The sequence below is a fragment of the Pagrus major genome, chromosome 12 (assembly GCF_040436345.1).
Source record: "Pagrus major chromosome 12, Pma_NU_1.0".
NCBI classification, from domain to species: Eukaryota; Metazoa; Chordata; class Actinopteri; order Spariformes; family Sparidae; genus Pagrus; species Pagrus major.
Window position 1 is genome coordinate 3,468,693 of NC_133226.1, and position 15,402 is coordinate 3,484,094.

The window sequence follows — 15,402 nt, forward strand, 5'->3', positions numbered from 1 at the left end:
ACTATTTACAACAATTTATGGAACTACGGTTCCCTGCTACAATAGAGACAACAACTTGAGCTTGACATTTTCTTTTTTTTAACCTATATTTGTTTATATTGTGGGCAGCTTCTGCCTTACAGCAAGAAGGTCCTGGGTTCCAGACCCGGCAGGGCCGTTAAAACCACCAACCTTCTGATTAGTGGAGGACCCACTGAGCCACAGCCACCCCAAAACCACTGTCGCAAATCAATATGCAGGAATGCTTTTGGCAATATTTATGTTTCTGATTTTCATCAGTGTGATGAAGTTCCTTGATTTTTCAGCTTTTTCATTTACTGGATTATTAAAAAATACCAGATATCATAATGACTTTTTCTGTTTTCTTCGCACTGTGCCAATGAAGTGATTGTTATTGTCAACTACAAGTTTATACAGTTTTATTTGTCTATTCCCAGTGCTTTATATATCCCTTTGAGTCTCTCTGGTGAGGAGGTAGATGTGCTCAATATGTTTTTTTAAATATTATTTTTAACTTTCACAGGCTCGCCCACCAATGCTGTTAAAGAGACCGAGCAGCAATGTGAGTCTGGAAAGCAGCGTTGACCAGTAAGTCTTCCTCCATTATGTCTCAGCATATCCCATGATGCAGTTCAGAAAGAACATTTACATATTCAGATAGCGAATGCATGACCTTTGAGGTCGAGGGGTAAAAACTGTTGAAGGTTACTTTGAGTTGGTAGAAAAAAATCAAGTCTAAAATGCTGCTTCTAGGTAAATGTGTCTGCAGTAGATGGTCAGTCTTTACCACAGTTGAAAGATAATGGAGACAGTTGATGAGCAGTATTACTGTAACTCTGTTGCAGCTCCATATTGCTACAATGGCAAAGCCAAGATCAGCTCTCTTTGGATCCCAAATTACAAGACACACAGAACGCACACACTACATTAAAAACTTATTGGATTTATTTCAGCTGTTCAACACATTTTGTTCATTGGTTTGTTTCTGCCATGGCGGTCTAATTTCCTTTTCAACTAACTGCACAGCTTCCTTTTTGCCTAACTCAAATGAATTCATCAAATATGATTCATTGCTGTTTGGAATCACCTGCCACAAAGGCTTGACTCAGTAGTCTGACGGCAGAGAGGACAACTCTAATTTGGTCTTTCATGCTTTCAGAGTATAGCAAGTCATCCTTACAAATAAATGTTACTTTGTATGGACCTTTTTTTGTTGTTGCAAAAAATCAATGTTTTTTTACATGGAGAACAAAACACTTTACCATGGTTCAACAAGAATGTCATGACTCAGCTTCTCCTGAGTGGAACATAATGAGAGCCCACGAATGACAGTTTTGCAGCAACACAATCCGGATCAGGATTCCCACAACAACTCTTCAGTATTTTTTACTTGGAAAATTTAACATCAAATAAGAATAATTTTTAAAAAGACTGAGGCCAACTTGAGAAAAGATGGCAGTAGCCACATTTGAAGTGCAGATGGGAGCCTGATAATTCACTGTTCTCCACATGTTCCTGCAAATGTTTTACAATAATAATATGAAAAAGATACAAGGACCTTAAAAAGGCAAACGGGAGTGGATCAAATCAAGGCTCGTACTCAAGTAATGTAGTGTGTAACATAGACAGCCAAACCTGCACAACTATCAACTCTAGTGTCACAACTAAACAAAAGCAGGAACCACCCTGTGATGCTGAGCTATCCCAGGCATTGTGCTAACTAGCAGCATGCTGCTAGCACTCTGCACCTCCACCTGACAAATGATGGTTCAGTTGGTTCACATAAAATCAAATCAGTTTAAGCTCATAAACTAGACCGGACTAACAAAACTGGAAACCTGCCAGACCCTACTTGGCAGTTTGTGCAGATTTATATCGGAGTTTTCAGCTGCGAGCTCCGTTCAGCAATGATCTGGTGTCACTTGTGCTTTTCTGGACCACAAATTAAAATCAAATTATTCAATTCTTCTTCTTTTGGAGCCAAACCAATAACAAATGAAAATAGTATATTTGTTGTCTGAATTGTGTTTTTATCAATGTTAAAAAATAAGCATTATTGAATGAAAGATGAAAAAACATCAATATAACAGCTGATTCCAAACTATTCAGTGATGTCACTAATCTCAATGATCCTAATCCTATGTAAATAAAAATACAGACAACTAATATTCTTAAGATTACTAATCCTCAGCTTTCTTAATCTTCCTCTTCCTCCCTTTTCCTTTTTAATTAACATATCTATAATGAGCTGTGTCTCTCCTGTTGTCTTCCTTCTCCTCATCGTAGCTCTATTCGTCCCACTCGTCACTACACAGTCTTTCTCTCTGAGGATTCGTCCGGAGATGAGCTCCAGTACGACGACGATTCCATCTCTGCGTTTCCTGAAAGCTTTCTCTTCTCCGTCCCTTTTGAGTGGTCACCTCTGTACGCATCTCTCTGATTGGCTTTGCACTATTGACTAATTTCTCAACTCATCTCTTTTCTGTTTGATGAGATGTGTGTGTGTGTGTGTGTGTGTGTGTGTGTGTGTGTGTGTGTGTGTGTGTGTGTGTGTGTGTGTGTGTGTGTGTGTGTGTGTGTGTGTGTGTGTGTGTGTGTGTGTGTGTGTGTGCCAAGCTTCACATGGAGGACATTATGGTCATTGTATAGGAAAATTTGGTTTGGTTTGTTTCTTTGCAAACATTGTTGCAAATCAATGAGCAGGACTCAAACTCCATGGCTTACTGAGTCATTAGCTAATTATATAACGTTACCTAGCTACAGCCAAGGGTAGCTAGCAAAGAGTAGCACACAGTTTCTCTGGTGATATGCTGACTCCAATGTTTTTGAAGCTACCTTCATGGTAGCATATGGCCAAATATCACAAATTACACCTTTTTAATATGTCACAAATATATAGTTCCATTTTTTAAAAACATAAAAATCTAATACAATTTCCTAAAACAGGTGGGCACAGTGACCTCTGTAGATTAATGTACATTTGGTGTGGTGGTGCCTTAATAACTCAAGATGAGCTACAGTGTGCATGTTCATCAAAATGAAGACATAATTGATTCCAATGGATTTGCTGACAATAAGAAAATCACCAGCCTTATTCTTAATTTAAATACATACAGCAAAGTCAGAGAGAGTGTAGGATAAGCATCGCATGTTAATCATAGACTTGGAAGAATGAAAATGTGTGTGCATCTGTTATTTGGATTGAATGACAATGGTCCTTTATTGAGGTTTGTGTAAAGTGAAGACCTCTAGTGTGAGAGCAATAAATAACCCCGAGTCAAACACTGTCCCTGCAGACCACAGCCGTACCGCTCCCTGAAGGAGGTTGAGTTGATAGAAGGGGACGATCCTGGTTTTGGGGCAGAAAGTCACACAGCTCCTCCCAGCCCAGTTAATGAGAAGTTCTCCAACATCAACCTGCTAGGTGATATTTTTGGCTGCCAGGATGAGCCTGAAAGCCAACCAATGACCTTGGCTAAAAGTCTTGAGGACTTGAGGACTCCCAAAGACTCTGAGGAGCTACAACAGAAGTTCAGCTACCAGGTTAGAGGTCCAAATGTTCTGCTGTCAATGTTCTTCTCTTTAATGCTGTCTTAAAGATATAATATGTAACATCTCTCAATTAACACCTCTAAAAACAACGAGACCTTTGTTATATATTTTGTTGAGCTGTGTACTTACATTATCCAAAATGTTTCCAACAATGTTCAAACCCATAAAAAGGAGAGAATGACACTAAACATAATGTTTAAAACTTTAATACATCACCTCATCCTTGAACAGTTCTGCCTGAGGCATGTCAGATAGACATCAAAAATGGTGGTTGTTTAACAATGAAGACAACAACTCCCATGATCACACAGGACTTGCGTCTTTTATTTTGATTGAGAGACCCTTATTGGCAGAAATTACACACTGTGCAAGTCCAGAATTCACTCCAACCACTTTGTTTTGGACCAGAGCAAAATACCTATCAACAAATGCCCAGATGGCCATGATATCTGTTGTGGATTTTCATGGTCATCAGAGGATAAGGATTAAGCCTATATTGAGCACGACTGTCGTGAAATTTCCATTTGAACAAAATCCTAGTATCTGGTCATTGTGTTGTGGTGCACCAGCTCTTCAGATCTTCACTAATCTTTGACTCACTGTCCATGTTTCCTCAACAACATGGGTGAGGAACATGGAGAACTTAAATCTGAATGTTTTAAGTTCATCTGCGAAAACAAAGATCATTCCAGTGGTTTTGTTCTGGACCAACTGTCCACTGCTTAAGCCAGAAACGTTAGTCCCAGTCATTTCCCAAAGCAGCAGGCCATATTTTAGATGTTGAATATTTTGTAAAACAGAATTGTAAGATAGTAATTATGATTTCGCTCTTGATCTTCAATCCTTGCACTACTTTCAATTAGAGATGGACTGATATGGTTTTTTCAGGGCTGATACCGATTGTTAGTAGTCAAGGAGGCCGATAACCGATATTTGGAGCCCATATTCATTTGCAGTAAAAGGGGAAAATATTGGCGTCAAAATTTGGAATAATACAAACTCCATCATGCTTAATTTACTACAGCATTTGGGAAGCCTGTAGTTGATTTTATTATGTAAATGTTATATTTTAACAACATGTGATAACAGGGACCCTGTCATTCAAAACTAGGCTGCTACATTACTAACGATTAATGTAACTATCGCTGAAAAAATAGTACAATAGCAATAGGAGAGACTATTCATCCCTGAACACCATGCAGTTCATGTAGGCTTTATGATGCAGTTACAGTATGTCTTAAGTCTTGAACAGCAATATCCTGCTCCTCTTTACAAGAAACTGTCAAAGACAGCTTCAGGACACACTTCATCTAACAATATGTCATTTTCTGCTTGGGATCTCTCAATCAACACAGAAAAAGGTCAAGTAAAATAACTTGGTAGTTAAACAGCTATTATTGCCCTACAGTTTTCTCTCAGACAGATGGTGCTTTGCTGTCAGTTTCTGCAGCTTCTCATGTGGCTTACACACAAACACACACACACACACACACACACACACACACACAATTGTCTAGCCATCCCCTCAACGTGCTTCCCTGCAATAAAACTAACTGAATTTTACTCTGTCTCACACACACTTCTTACTTTGATCACTGACTATTTCCCTATCAATATTATCAGCAACCTTGTTTCAAGTGATTAAACCGTTAAAAACACTAAACAGCCTGCAGCATCTTCACTTTAATAATCAGTGTTTATCATAGGAACAGACAGCTGCCGCTAACGTATTGGGCCTCACAGTAACGTCAGTAGTCGTGAGTTGTAGAGTTTCGCTACAGTCTGCTGAGCGTCTAGAGCCAGAAGGAGAAAGCGGACTGGTGGGCTAACGTTACGCTAAAAGCTAATCAGCCTTCACCTCAGCATGCTTCCCTGCAATAAAACTGGACTGAATTGAGTTCATTAGGTTTTTACTCTCTCACTCACACACACACAGACTTCTACTATCACGGACTATGTCCATATCGATATTATCAGCAACCTTGTTTCGAGTGATTAACAAGCACGTCTGGAGGGACTGCGAGCGAGCAGAGCTGCCGCTTATGTTTATATAACGTTAATGAAATGAAAACGAACTTTTCTGGCATCAGGCGCCACTGAGCAACGTCCGTAGGAATGAACGGGCCCCGCCTCTGACGCTGTATCCAGTTCTCTTTATACATCCATGTTCGAAACATGTATCTGCTCTCCGGACCTTCTCCACTCAGCAAAACTTTTTCTCCTCTCCGCCGTGTGTGTGAGCACTGTGCATGCACAGCTTTCACTGCTGATTGGCTGTTACCCGTGCCGTGGCTCTGCGTGTAACCAGAGCGTGTAACCAATGAGATGGTGCTGTGGGTGGGACAATGCTGGAGACAGAGTAGTGACAGCAGACAGAGAGGTGCGGCTGCATCAGAGCCAAAATAACCCAGTTTTAAATTGATCTCTTATCGGCCTCGGATTAAAAAATAAGGCCGATGCCGATATGCGTCAAAATGCATATTGCCGCCGATAATCGGCCCAGCCGATAATCGGTCTATCCCTACTTTCTATGGTGGAGATTTACATTCCTTCCTTTTCCTTTTCCACCTATAAGCAGTTCTGATTGGACAGACTGAAGTCAGAAACTTGTTGATCCACGTTGCTTGGGTTCGCAACATGAACACAGATGACATCACAGTTGTATGGCGGTGCACACAGTGAACAAAACAAAACTTTTGACCTTTTCATCACTTTTTACTGTATATACTGTTTGTTTTTTGAAACGTGCAGTAAATACAACTTTGTAGTTCTTTCAGTTGATTGGCACTCGATGGAAGTCTTTGAGGGCATGTGTTAGGAGCCGACCCCTCCTGTATGTTTTTAAGTGCCCTTAACTGTTGAATCAGCTGCTGTAGTTGCTTGTGAAGTTTGCAGACTTGCCATTCAAACACCCTTTTGCAGCGAGTGTCCATGTTTTCCAAGCAGATGCTTGTCAGGTCGGGAGCATCAGGAATATCGATATCTGGAGTATTGTGTAATCCAAGTCTCCAGAACCCCTGAGGTCCCAAATGGATTTGAAAAAGATATTATTAGATGGAAGTGACCAAATAAGCTGTATGGAACCATTTTGTGTCTTTTTCTGTTGTTTTTTACGTTTTAAAACAAGTCCAGAGCTACTTCAGTTGTTTAGGAGAATGCTGCAACGCGGTTTTGTTGTAAAGCTCCAGAAATGTTTTGTGAACTATGAAACTAGACTTTCTATCAGCATGGGGGTACATAGATAATGACTGAATTGTAATTTATGGGTGAACTGTTCCTTTAAGAATAAGAGTTTTGTGGCAGCTGAGTGGGGAAGTTATGTTGTCAGACCTTCACTTTAGCACATGAATCCACCACCATGAAGGATTTTCACAGATCACTCAAGTTAAATAACTAAAAAGAACTGAAACCACTTGGCCCTTGAATGTAGGAAAAACGTACTGTATAACTGTACACTGAAATGAATTGGTTTCATTGTTGTAAGCTGTAAGCACATATGATTACCAACTGGAATGGTCCTTATACTTACTTATTATTTCCTGTGTTTGCAGCGGATGGACCTGAGTGTGGGTGAACACTCACGAACACTTCCAGGCCTGAAGCTCTCCAACCCTTACAATAAACTGTGGAGTATAGGGCAGGAGGAAGCAGCCCTGCCTGTTTGTGTGCCTCTGACCTGTGATAGACCTCCATCTGTCCAACTTCCTGTACAGACAGAGCCCCACTCTCCGAGCCATGAGAGCTCCGGCCAAGGCCTGGATCCTTTGGACCCTTCCACCCCAGGCAACATCACCATTCCACGCCCCCATGGAAGAAAGACACCTGAGCTTGGTAGTGTCCTAGCACCGCCCGTGGCACGCTCTAAACAAGCAGGAGCTGGTGAAGGAGGGACTACATCAGGGGGACAGGAGTTTAGGCAAGCCCTGAGCAGGACCACAGATGGAGACCTGCTTAAGCCCACTGAGGACAGTATAGATCTGATAAGCCTTCTAGACCCCCTTAAAGGCTCAGCACAGACCAGTTCCACGTCACTAGGTGATGGGGTAGATATTGGTGTGTCGTCATCTACCTCCAAACCAACACTACCACCCAAGCCTTACCCACAGGGCTTGCCTCCTTTCCCACTACATCCTCACATATCACTCAACCCATTTGCCCAGTCTCTGCACCACACCTCCCCTCAAATGCGTTACTCACCGACTGTTAGTGGGAATCCCTTCAGTGCAGTCTATGGGCCTCCACCAGGATCATACTTACACACTCCGGCCCAGCAACAGTCCTTTTCTACACTACCAGGGCTCTACAGACAGCACTCACCAGGCAGTTCAGCCCTGCCACCCAGCTACGGACTGCTCCAGTCAGCCTTTCCCTCCTCAGTCACCTCCCTGCCTGCCTCCTCTGCCAGCAACCACACTCTTTCTAGCCTGGCAGACTTGACGTCTGTCCCCAGTACAGCCACGAACAAACTGGCAAAGCCATTTGGTGCTGACGGAGACAGCCAGACGACTCAGGATCCTTTTGGGGATCTGCTGACTATGGCCAAGCCCACTGCACCCCCAAAAAAGAAGGTGGAGGACCTTCGGAGGAGGTGGGAGACATTTGACTAAAATCTGTGAATATGTACTGAGGTGCCCCTCTTTGTCACCACACTTCCCTCACTGCTGTATCAGGACCTTCTAAGTAGTAAAAGTCTATTCTGCTTGTGTGACTCTCAGTCGTGGGAGTTGAAGCTGAACTGTTCAGCTATTATTAAAGACATTCTAAGGAATGCAACTTGAGTTCTGTAAGAATCTAACTAATTGTCTATTCCAAAATAATGATTTTGTTTTGTATGTATTTTGAAACCATGCTGAGGACTGAAAAAGTGTTGATGATAAAATCTGTGGGCTCAACATCAAGGCATTGTTAGCTAGCAAGCTAAATTAGTTAGGGAACATTAGCTAATTAGGCTTAGATTATTTCCCCTGCAAGCTAACATTAAAGCTACTTTTAGGACAGCGAGCGGTTGCTGTCGCCACTTTCATTATTTCTAAAGTCAAGTCAGCAGCTGAAGGTGAATGTGTACAGTTATTTGCCACTGCAGTCTGAGTTGATAATATCTTAACATTTGTCCAGCTGTGTTCACTAGGAGGCAGCTGACAGCCCTGTTGCCCACAGTGTCTCTCCCGTCTCCATGGCTAACTGAGCTACTTGCAAACAGCAGATAGCATGGCAGCTGGTTGCTACAGCCAAAGAAAGCGACAGTAAAGAGTATAGTGAGCAGCATTTATCAGTTATCCTGCCCCCTGTAGTTTTGGATCTACCTTGAATTTCACTTTTAAATGACACTTTTAAGCTACCACCTGCTCTCCGTCACTTTTTGATGAGATTAGAGGAGGTGGACAGTATCAACCTGTAGCATATGGTTCTGCTTCCGTCCATTTGAAATATATACTGGAACTGTTATATGATGTTGCCATTGTAACCATTACCATTTGCTGTCTGTAGCAGGCAAACTCTCACACACTGTCTAACGTGCAGAAATACATTTATTTGCAATGTTGAGGTTTTTTCCTGGAGCATCACTTTTAAATGTATTTTTGCAAGTTAGACAGTATGCAGGAGGATTTCTGATTCAACCGTTTGCTGTCTGAAAGCACCTCGACTACAGGCTAAAGCTAAGTTATAATCCTTAAGAGTTTCACTTTATCATGAGCCCATTTTCCATTCTGTTGATTGTCAGAAAATTCTGAGCAACAGTCATTGAATGTATTGTCATTCTGTATTGTCACTATGCATGCACTTACTGGACATGAAGCAAAAGACAACACTGGATCGTTGGTACACTTTTACTGGATCAGAATTAGGGCTGCAACTAATCATATTTATGATCGAATAATCTGCTGATTTTTTTTCATGATTAATCAGTTAGTCTGTAAAATGTAAAGAGAAAAAAGAAATGTCTTGAAATTGTGAAAATTGATGAACATTAATCCATTATCAGAATAGTCAGCTATGAATTGACTTTTGAACTCCAGCTACAATCAGATGCCAGATGTTGACTGACTTAATGAATCCTCTCGTCTTTACAGCTGTGCTGTAAACTGATACAAGTTGTTCCTCCTCTACATGTCTGACAGGGTAGCTGCTCACTGGATATTTACTGCCCAGTTGTTATTACTTACCGTTACCACTGTGGGCCCCAAATCAACCATGAAGAAATCTTTGCGATCAGAAGCAAAAATGAAAAGCTTTTATTACCAAAATGTAGTTAGTATGTGCTACATTCACGTATGATGAAATCTTTTTTTTTGTGATTGATGACCTTTGTTCTGGACTGACTGAATGACTCTTTGTGTTGTGTATATGCATCAGAGATGATGTTTGATTTACTGCGATAGAAGGTCCTGATCCAGGTGGTAGGAATGGTCATGTGGTGACACCCTACACACACATGCACACACACACACCCCCCCAACACCATCTGCTCTGCTACTGACCAATGAAAAATAGGAGTGTGTGTCTGATGAACAAATGGAGATGGACTGAACCAACTCTACCTGTCAAAGGATCGTCTGAATTTAGGTGTTTTGTTTCATTTACCCGCCATCCCACCCAGGAACTCACTCTCAGAACAGGCCTTGCTTCCAGATGTTCAGATGCCAACAGTTCTCAGCCCTCATTCACAAATAACTAACACAATTCTTTACACAGCAGCCTCCTGTGTCTTCTGTCTTAAATGCCACCACATTAGCAAAGTGCGCAGTATAGATTTGTGATTTTAAAAATAGCACGCAGTATTTCATGTCACACTCACAACATCATACGTCTTAATGATGTCAACTTACACGATTAGCTTGTATTGTTACCTGTAGTCTGCTATAGTTGATGAACATCCTAATGGTATTATGGTAGCTACAAAGTGTGGTGCATCTCAGTCATGCAGTTAGTTCACCTATCGATGTTTTTAGTAGCTTCATGCGCAGTGCTTTTGTTTTTCTGTTTGTTTTTTGGCCTTCATAGTGAATCCCATCTTTGGCTTCTCACTGACCTGTGAACATGTGTTGCCTCCTTCTGTTTTATAAAAAAGAAACTTTTTAAGAAAACCTGCAAGCCTACAATAGACTGTAATGTCCCTGAAATGATTTTAAACATTTCTGTCTAATTAAATATGAGGACTTTGAAACACTTTATTGTATATCTGTTGTTTTAAAGGGTTCTTTTGCCAACTTGGCTGCTGATGTATGTATGTGCTCTGAGTTGGTTTTTGACAGTGATTGGCTAATGAGTTACAGGCTGCTTACACATTGTGATGTCAAGTGTGCATAGAGAGCAGAAATAACAGTTGTCACAATTGTACCACACTTTAGCTGCTCTCCAGGGAGCGTTCATGTGGCCTGTGCGTGTGTGTGTGTGTGTGTGTGTGTGTGTGTGTACTGCACTTGCTTAAAATACTACTTTTCATCATCACTTGTCATCCTAACTTGATTAAAATGCCACAACTGATTCTGTATTGTGTTGAGCAACATATGACCTTCTCATCAACTTCAGTGCACTGTGTAGATGTGTGTGAGCAGACATAAACTCATTTGCACAAGATTCACAGTTCATGTAGTTATTGTATTACATGCTGCCACCACTAGCTGGCCATCACTGCAGGAGTCACATAAAAAGGACCAATATCATTTTCATCTGTCATGTGTGATTAGCTGAGTTTAGCGTAACAACTGAAAGCAGGAGGAAAGATTCCCTCTGTAATAGCGTAATTATACACTTTCCTGCATTTCTTGATCCAAACCAGCAGTTTTTTAAGATCACATCAAATCAATTTTGCGAAGAAAGAATCGCTAGTTGCCGTAGTTACTTGTAGCTTTTGCCAGGCTTGATAGCTAGCAGGAAGAGGCTGAGTTAGCTGAACTTTCAACTTGCTGTGCAGTATTGTTTTTCTTTAGTATGTGGTGTTTATGTTCAGTATGACCAATGAATGTAAAAGTAGTGGATAGAGCTACCACATGTCACCCATAGGTTCCTGAAGAGCCAGAATGAAGCTCAAACTGGGTGGTACCTGATTAACTAACTCCCAGCTAATCCAAACTGGGCAAAGAGGTGTAGCATGGGTGAAGCTGAAGTGAGCCCACCTAGCTAGAAGCTACTAAGCTGGCCAAGGCTAACAAGCTATCCGTGTTCACACAAAAGAAAAGCAAAGTTAAACATACGTCAGTCACATAAGTCACAACAGGGTCATTTGTGCAGGTTTGAGTTACTTGTGTGAGTGTTATTCGCCCTAAATATCCAGAATACTTTACTGTACATGAGCCACAAGATGATGAGCAACACCTGGCACAGAGAGCATGTCTGTGTTTGTGTTCAGTTTTGTCTCTGATCAAAGTCAACACTCATCAGAGTCCTGATCTTTCTGTTGTCCTCTGTCTTTCTTTTTTCACATCTCTTTATGTTCATGAAGAAAACTGCATTTCCCTCCCTTCAGATGAATCTACTTTTGAATCCAAAAAGTTTAAAAGTCCACATGCTCTCCTCAACTCTGGGTGTTTATTCGTCCAGAAGCTCCGGGCTCTGCCCACGGCTCTCTGCTGCAGAGCTCACCAGCTCCAGCAGCTGTCTGCAGGTTAATGATAACAGGGTTACTCATTAATCTAAACCACGGGTGTCTGTCCCTCACAATGCCAACCTGAAGGCCCCCAAATGCACACTGATGCCAAGGTGTTCTACGTGCAGTTACATGTTACACGTAAAACATATTCAGGTACAGATTGTATTTTAATGCCAGGTAGTACGTCTGCAGTAGTACATTCACTCAATTACTACAAGTACAATTTTGCTACTTTATACTTGGTCTCCACTATTCAGAGGCAAATATTGTTTATTTACTCCACTACATACATACAACATAACTTTAGTTACTAGTTACTTTCAGATTCAGATTATTAATACAAAATATAATCAACAAATAAAATATGACTTTGCCCCCAAATTCATGGCAACAACACAAGCAACTGGGCTAGCTCATGGTTATAGGAGCACTGCACTGCCAATTTGACGTGCTTCTGTGCAGTGGCCATATTGGAGCGGTCAGGATCTGCTGGTAGACTAAGTGATTGCAGTCACTCTGACTCAATTCCCTTCACTCTCAGCAGGTTTGGGGTGCTACATACAGAACAGTATACTGTTCGTAGGTCTTTACTTTATTTACTTTCACACCCTGACTGTCTGTGAAGCTCTACAATCAGTTTCAGGTTACACGTGGTCTGCGGTTGCGAGGCCAGCTGGACGTACTGCCAAATTGTCAGAAACAACATTGTACACAGCTCATGGTGGTGAAATGCACAGGCAACAGCTCTGCTGGACATTCCTGCAGTCAGCATGCCAACTGCACACTCCCTCAGATCTGTATCATTGTGTTGTGTGATAAAACTGCACATTTTAGAGTGGCCTTTTTATTGTGACCAGTCCAACGAGCACCGGTGCCATAGTCATGCTGTTAAATCAGCAACTTGATATGCCACACCTGTCAGGTGGATGGATTATCTTGAATAAAGAGTCTGAGAGAAATACTTCTTGTGTGCATAATAAAATGGAACTAGTGAAAAATGGAAGCAAAAACAAAAGTGTTGCGTTTATAATATTTTTGTTGAGTGTTTGTATATGCCCTGGTTTTGCAGCCTTCCTAGGAAATGAAATTATAACCAGTATTCTAAATAAAAAACTGGAGAAAAACTGGCTTGCAGGCCATACTACTAAATGAAGCATGTGGAGGGTCGTATGACAGCATGGTTTAGCTCCAACTATTTCAGTTTCCTCTTACAGTCAAAACATGTCAGCTAGGAGAAGAGGCCAAAGTTTGATTGTGTTTGTCTGTCTGTGTGCGAGACTGTCCTGCATAATGCCTGCTGGGACAGGCTGCAGCCCCTGTGATGCTGAACAGCATGAGTGGTTAAGTTAATGGATGAATAATCAGGAGGTATGATGCTTCAGAAGCTGCTTCACTTTATTGCATGATTATAATACAATATGAATAAAATATCTTGGATTTTGCACATCAGAATAAAGAAAACAAAGACAGCGGTGATATACTATGCAATGGTAAATGATTACGTTTGTTTAGAAAAACTCATACTGTACATCACATTTATTGACAGATATGTTTTTCCTCTCAAATTTAAAGCTTACAACAGGTCTTTTTAGTCCTTTCATGATTTAATTTGTTGCAATGTTTCAACGTTGCGTCCTAAATCTCTTAATTTTTCATTGAATTTCCCTGGGTTTAACATATTCATCACTGACTGTAAACAAATGTGACGTTGCGACTGAGACAGACATGAGCAGACACTCCCTTTGTACATGTGAGGCCCTGACAGTAAAAGTAGAATCCAAGTTCAAACACAGAATAAACATAAATATACAAACTGTACAGGCTCGACAAAGACACAGCTGTGAATGAGTCAACGTGTGGAGGAAACTGTACAACAGGGAAACTAGACTCTGATGTCATTAACAAAAACATGTCCCTTGAACTGAAAATACAATCCTGTCTTTTGAATATATCCATTAGATGTTTTGTGTGATTTTGTATTGTTTTCCCCTTCTGCTCCCCAGTTTGTAACAGTGAATCCCCTGTACAGTCCCCACCCTCTCCTCTGTGCTTCCTGTGATACACAAGAAATCACCACGCTGCCTTTCATCTACCGGAGAAGCTTCACTGCCATTCCACGCTTCATGGTTTCACACTACTATTTGTTCCCTTGACGTTTTTCTGTGGTGGCTGAAAATCTTTTCAAGCACACAGATTAGTAAGATGGTACAGCATCAGCAATGGAATGTTGAAAAATGATCAGCCAGGTTTGCAAGTTCCACACCTTTCTTATTTTTCTGTCCATCCCCACACTTAATTCAAATATGATCCATCTCAACATGCACTGCTGAGTGACTGTCATCCAACACACCACTGCACATGTAAGACAAACCGAGGTGGCAACGACCTGTCCAGGTATCAGGGACCAGCTGGTGTGTGTGACATGTCAAACTGCCCCTGTGTCCCAGCTCATCTCACTGAGTGATTTCCTGAAGCTCTCACAAGCCCACAACTTTTTATGAATCTTCTAGTTAGCTCATTTATAAAATTCTCTTAGTGCTCCAAACTGTTCCGTCATCAGATTATCATAGTGCATAATACACTGTGCTCTGTCTTTGGATAAATTTGATCTCCCTGGTGTCACCAATCACTTCTGAGAGGACTTTGTGGATTTACCAGCAGCAAGGCCATTATGTTCAATGGGGGGTGCAGTCGGGCTGATTTTTGACCAGGTTCTGGCAACAAATTTCAACAAATTGAATGTCGAGCAAGATGTGTTTTCAATGTGATTCTGGCATCAGCAGGAGGTATAAGTTACAGTGTGGCAGGATTATGAAACTGTACTCTGCAGTTCTATATTCCAGTGTTGTCTCTTGTATAGAGAAGCAAAGCCTACAGTCTCCTCATCACTCCACACAGACATGATGTTTTCATTTCTTCAGTGGAAGTGATGAGTGAAGTCACATGTGTCCTGTAGGTCATCGTTCATCTGGCCACACAGGCTGCTTGTGAACCGTGTGGCGGCTGCATTGCTGAGCTGCTGCTGCTCACTCCTGTGTGTGTCCACACAGGCTGCGTTGCTGCTGCAGCGCGGCTCCTGCCTGCCCTGTCTGCTTACATGGAGTTTGACTTTGATAATTATCAATTAATATGATGACATGATTTTCCTTCACCCTGCTGAAAGAGCCAGACAGCCGGAGGGAATGAGAAGGAGAGAAAGAAAAAGAGTGCACAGGAAAAACAAACTGCCCTTCATTGTGTTTATTCTCTTCATGTCTGTG

The 15,402-nt window shown here is 41.4% G+C and overlaps 1 protein-coding gene across 2 annotated transcripts in view; it reads left to right on the top strand.

Moving 5' to 3' along the window:
• Positions 1–10,719, top strand: part of dennd1a (DENN/MADD domain containing 1A) — a 32,318-nt gene extending 21,599 nt beyond the window's left edge. For both annotated transcript variants that reach the window (XM_073477727.1, XM_073477725.1), the window contains 3 exons: positions 524–588; positions 3,297–3,543; positions 7,104–10,719. In XM_073477727.1, the coding sequence (XP_073333828.1) occupies positions 524–588; positions 3,297–3,543; positions 7,104–8,159 (1,368 nt within the window). In that variant the 3' untranslated portion in view covers positions 8,160–10,719. The remainder of the gene's footprint in view (positions 1–523; positions 589–3,296; positions 3,544–7,103) is intronic.
• Positions 10,720–15,402: the final 4,683 nt, after the last annotated feature.